At 34.9% G+C, this 6,000-nt stretch overlaps 1 protein-coding gene across 1 annotated transcript in view; it reads left to right on the top strand.

The window, feature by feature from the left end:
- Nucleotides 1-473: 473 nt before the first annotated feature.
- KCNA7 (potassium voltage-gated channel subfamily A member 7) overlaps nucleotides 474-6,000 on the top strand; it is a 105,990-nt gene continuing 100,463 nt past the window's right edge. The window contains exon 1 of the mRNA XM_053690791.1: nucleotides 474-1,650. Coding sequence (XP_053546766.1) covers nucleotides 1,066-1,650 — 585 coding nt within the window. The 5' untranslated portion in view covers nucleotides 474-1,065. The remainder of the gene's footprint in view (nucleotides 1,651-6,000) is intronic.

The raw sequence follows: 6,000 nt of genomic DNA, 5'->3' as shown, positions 1-6,000 counted from the left end.
TATAACCTGTATGAATGTGTGGCGTGATAAACTGAATGTTAAAAGTATTTGAGCTTTTCTATAAATAATGATAGTTAGGGGGGCTTTGTTTGGTATGTGATAGATTCTGTGTAACTTGGTACCCTACAATTTTGTTACAGTATTTTTCAGAGTTAAAGTTTGTCTGCCAGTCCATGCATTATGTGACTACAGTTTGTGATTACCAACTGAAAATCAGTGCTAAATACATATGTTGTGGTTGTTACTTCATAGTGTGGTCTAGTGATTAGCTAATAACCTTTTTCAAATGGGGGAAAAGCAGAAGTGAAAAGTGTGTCTGCGATCTACAGTACACTAAGCTAAAGAGACTAGTTAGCAGGGTATTATTTTTAGAGGCTACAGAGTGTTGCAGGGCTGACCTACAGCCTTCAATGGGTTCCCGGACATTAACAAAGGGGGGTGGTAGGGAGGAGCTGCAGATGTGTATTTTTATTTTGCATGGAACTGTTAGCTTATGCAGTTGAGAGAACCTGATACCTTGAGCTCTGTGAATCTGTTTACAGCACAAAGTGCAGTGCTGGCATTGGTATGACGGTCTGGAAAAAAGTGTATAGAAAGAAAGGGAGCAAGTAGTGTAGAAGAAAGTCATAGTGCCAAGCAGCCAATATTATAACAGAAAGAGAGGAAAATTATTAGAAGATCACTAGAGAAAGTAAGGGAATATTGCTGTGACAATGGGCAATTCATAGAAGAAAATGTCATAGTAAGTACATGTATATAGGAAGTGTAAAACTACAGAAAAGGAAGACATTGCTAAGGAAAAGCCAGGACGACATGGGTTGTAAATTCTCAGCTTAACTGAAATCAAGTGGTTGAAAGGAAACACCAAGTGACTCAGACAGTTTTCAGAAAAAGGAGAAAAGGAACTATAACTTTGCAAAAGGATGTGAAAGCTGTCAGTGAAATTAAAATTGGTGATATAAAATCACATAATAAAACATTGTTGTGAGATTAGCCCAGTACATTGGGCTATGGATCTTCTAATACAGTTGGAACTACCCTAAGAACGTAAACCTGCTCTCAGTCATGGAGAATGGGGATGAAATGACTGGGAGCTCTAACCTTCTGGTCCATGAGGATAAAAAGTATGAACTCTGTCACCAAAAAGACTGCTGTGAGAGGGTAGTGATCAATGTGTCTGGTCTAAGGTTTGAAACTCAGGTCAGGACCCTCAGTAGGTTCCCTGATACTCTTTTAGGAGACCCACGGAGACGAATGCGCTTCTTTGACCCCTTGAGGAATGAGTACTTTTTTGATAGGAATCGCCCATGTTTTGACTCCATACTCTACTTTTACCAGTCAGGTGGTCGTCTTCGACGGCCTGCAAATGTCCCACTAGATGTTTTCATGGAGGAACTGTTATTTTACCAGCTTGGCGACGATGTGATAAGAAAATTCAGGCAAGATGAGGGATTTCAAAAAGAGGAGGAAAGACCCCTTCCTGACTGTGAGTTCATGAAGCAGGTCTGGCTCCTTTTTGAACATCCGGACAGCTCTTCTGCTGCCCGTATTATTGCCATTATCTCCGTCATGGTTATCCTCATCTCAATTGTCATCTTCTGCCTAGAAACACTCCCAGAATTCAGGGATGAAAGGGATCTGTCATTACCAGTAAGTTTCATTTCCCTTTTATATGATTATTTTGTTTTCTTTAATCATCTTTCATGATCTTTGCATACCTACAATTAGGACAGCCTTTTCTTAGTTATACATGTATTTCTTCACAAGGTATTTAAAAAATTGGTACCTCTCAATAGCACTACATTAAGATGTTCAGCCTTGGGAGTTAAGTAAATAATATACACTGAAGGGTGGATTCTATTGAACAGTTTCACAGTTGGCTTTCCTTATCTGTCAATATTTAAAAAAGTTCAAAGCAAATGCCATAGGTAATACATATCCTACTTGCAAACAAATTAAGAAGAACATTTCATTTTTCCATACAAGTAATTAAGGCTGAAAGTGAACAAATACCAAAACACATGTTTTTTTCTTTGTTTTTTTCTTTGAGCACAAAATTATTTTATAAATCATGAGGGTAAAATTCAATAAAAACTTACAATGAGACATAAGACTATACAATGTACATTACTACACATTGACAAACATAAGCAAATGGAGCGCCCTGCTCTTGAGCATAATCAGTTGTAGATGCACTAGATTACTAGTGGATCGCAATATTGCTCTTACGAGATGTTTGCACTCCACTCAGTAATACCAGTGCACGGAAACTTTAACCGTTTATAGCTGCTTTGTGCAGTTTAAAATAAATAAATAAATAAAGATGCTCCTATGTTTATTTAATGATACTTTACAGTCCTTTTGGGGGCAATTTTAGCAACTTTTTTCATCAACCAGAGATCTGATCTCTGGCTAATGAATTATAGTTCAAAGTGAAACCGCAAGCTTGCGGAAGCATTAACCAGCCACTTGTAATGGCTGGGCATTTAACATGTGCCTGTAAATGTCCAAATTTGCCCCTTTATGGGTACACGTTAAGATAGCGCTCCACTTGTAACCTGGCCCAAAGTGAGCTACTGTTAGAGAGGCTCTTAAGCTTATAATCTAAATGTATTAATCTTTTGAACTTTTAATTGACATATTATTATTATTCTTCTTTATTTATAAAGCACCAACAGATTCGGCAGCGCTGATACATTATGTAATTATGTTTGTATACATTTCTGAGTTCAAATTATTTTGAATTTGTATCAATTTCCTGAATCTTTGATGTGAGACATATTGGGGAAAAATCAGCAGTGTCGCATAAAATACAAAAGTAAGCCAAGGGTGTCCCAGAGCAAAAACTGAACCACTTATGTAGACATTTATGTTAATTAATATACTTTCCTTTTTAAAATGGTTTAGTTTATGTTTATAGAAAGGAGCATATGCTTGTATTTTGTTAGCAGTAAAAAAAATACATTTAAATAGAAGTTGAACAAAAAGTTAAACAAAACGTTACCTGTGTGAGTAAAAATTAATTTTTAAAGACTTCAGTGTTTGGAATTTGCTGCACCACAAAATAATTTTGCAAGAGGTCCAATTTTATTTTAATTTTTATTTTATATGGGGTTTATATGGGAGGGTTAAATGAATTGGCTTTTTTTACTCCTTTTTTGCCAACTGGTTTTTTAAGTGACTTTTATCAAAAAGCTTCATTCCTCAATACTAGCTTTTATTTCCAGTACATATTAACATAAATAAAAGGAAATTTCAAGTATAATTACATAGTTGTAAGTATTTAGAGGTTGATACAAATATTGTGCTTGTTTTCACGAGATAAAGATTTTCAAAAGTCGGCCGTTATTACCAGTGAGTTTTTCTATTGATCGTAATGTAATCCATAAATGTTTTTATTTCCGTTAATACTCCTTAAGCTCGGACTTGCTACTTCTAAGTTGTTAATTCTCTGTTTTGCTAATCCAAAGCAAACCCCCAAAAGAACCAAATTCCCAGTATTCAGGACAAACAAAATGGTGACTTTGTGGGTTTAGCGGCTACATTAAAGGTTTGTATGTTGGTTGAGCCCTTTAAATAGTGTGTAGTGATGCTAATAGTGGACATGTGTGCAATTCACCTGTTGTGCTCCAAAACCATTGAGATATGTGTGTATTTCTCTCTAAGGTATTTGAACAGGAGCATTATCAGTATAGTGGGCATGTGTGTTAGTTGGGTTATGGATCTGTCTACTTTTTATTAGTGTAAAAGAGCTTAATGTTACATTCAAAAACATTTTAGGGTACTAAGTAATAAGTGGGAAATTATTTCCTGGGGGTTTAAGTCCTTTTATCTATGGAAGTGGTCAACAGCTAAAAGTTGTTAAAGGGATAGTAAACCCCCAAATTTTCTTTTATGATACAGATAGAACATACAATTTTAAACAACTTTCCAATTTAATTCTATTATCAAATTTTCTTCATTCTCTTGTTATCCATTGCTGAAGGGACAGCATTGCACTACTGACAGGAAGCTGAAAATATCTATTTAGCCAATCACAGGAGACAAATGTGTGCAGGCACCAATTAACAGCAGCTCCCACTAGTGTATGATATGTGCATATTCATTTTTTAACAAGGAATACTAAGAGAACGAAGCACATTTGAAAATAGAAGTAAATTTAAAAGTGTCTTAAAATGACATGCTCTATTTGAATCCTGCAAGTTTAATTTTGACTTTCCTATCCCTTTAACAGATCAATTTTAGTACCAGGTTTCCAATTAAATATTTTGCTCATTGCGTGCAGTCGCTCTTTTCGTGTAGGTGAAAGTTAACACTGTGTTAACACTTCCATCCAACATCGGATTTCTCGAAAATCACACTTTTTGTTTATTATCTATTGACTTGCATATTAGCCAATTAGTGTTGTGTTGTGCACAACTTCACCGGCGTGAGCACAATGTTATCTATATGGCTCACATGAACTAGCAGTCTCCTGTTGTAAAAAGCTAATAAAAAAAAAATGTGATAAGAGGCTGTCTGTAGTGGCTTAGAAACAGGCAGAAATTTAGAGGTTTAAACTTTATAAAGTATATTAATATAACAATGTTGGTTGTGCAAAGCTAGGGAATGGTAGTAAAGGCATCATCTATCTTTTAAAACAATAACAATTTTGAAGTTGACTGTCCCTTTTAAATGAAAAATTTTGTTTAATGAAAAATCATTTTTGTTTTATTACATTTTTAATTTATTGATAAATGTAATATTTATTGCTGCCCTAGGGCTTGATTTTATTTATATATATATATATATATATATATATATATATATATATATATATATATATATATATATATATATATATATATTATATGTAAATACATATTGATATTTAAATAGGAATATAACTCCAACTAGTCCTATACCTGGGCCAGCAATAAATATTACGGATAACAATAAATTTACAAAGTGAAACAATTGCATGGTTCGAAAACTTTAATATCTCAATGGAAAAGAGCTTATTTTTCCTCTTTTATACCTAGTTGAGCAGGCTGTAATGTTTGAGACCTTATTGACGCTTTCAATGGAAACCTTTTCGGCTTCTATTATTTTCTATGGGCTTCGTAATTCTTTGATGGTAATGATGGAAAATATGCCATTGTAAACTGTCGATAAGTTTAATGGCTTCCAACAGCATTTTTTTACGACCTTTCGAAAGCCCAATTGCGGCTCAATGGAAACAGGCCCTAAAATGGCGGATTGTGTTCACCTTGGCATCACAAAGGGCTCATCTGCAGCCATTATTCACACAAAATATCACAATCTGTAGAGGGCTGGGGGTATAAGAGGCTTGTTTCATTAAAGGGACAGTCTACTTGATTACTTTTTTTTATTGTTTCAAAAAATAGATAAGACATTTACTTCCTATTCCCCAGTTTTGCATGAACAACGTTGTTATATTAATATACTTTATAACCTCTAAGTTTGCCTGTTTCTAAGCCCCCGCAGGCCACCCCTTATTTCTGTGCCTTTTAATAGCTTTTAAAATCTTGTACAACAGCCAGACAGTGCTAGTTCATGTGCAGGGCTGGCTCAACCATGGGACCAAGTGAGTCGAATGGACACAGGCAGCACTTGGCAAGGTTCAATGGTTTAGTAGGCCAAGCGCTAATGGGAACACCTTAAGCTCTCTTCCAAAGGTCCCCTAGCGGACTAGATAAGTAACAGATAAATAGAAGAGGGAAGTGAGCACCAAAGAACATGGTGGCTTAGGTGAATATTGTAAAATACTAGATTATATTTTTAATATTTCTTAATAGATTTAAAATCAATCACTATATGTTTCAATGTTCAAAAAACTTCATGGATCCATGATACAAATTATGAACAATAAAAACAGTGAAATACAATAAAGGGTTCACAATAAAATTGTCACAGGGTTATAAACTCAGTGGTTATGCACAGATATGCTTACAGATGGTTATTGGCATACAATTAAAAGTCCTTATCTTATCTTAGTGT

The sequence above is a fragment of the Bombina bombina genome, chromosome 8, assembly GCF_027579735.1.
Source record: "Bombina bombina isolate aBomBom1 chromosome 8, aBomBom1.pri, whole genome shotgun sequence".
NCBI lineage: Eukaryota > Metazoa > Chordata > Amphibia > Anura > Bombinatoridae > Bombina > Bombina bombina.
Note: the sequence above shows the minus strand (reverse complement) of the source record. Positions and strands in the feature narration are given on the sequence as shown.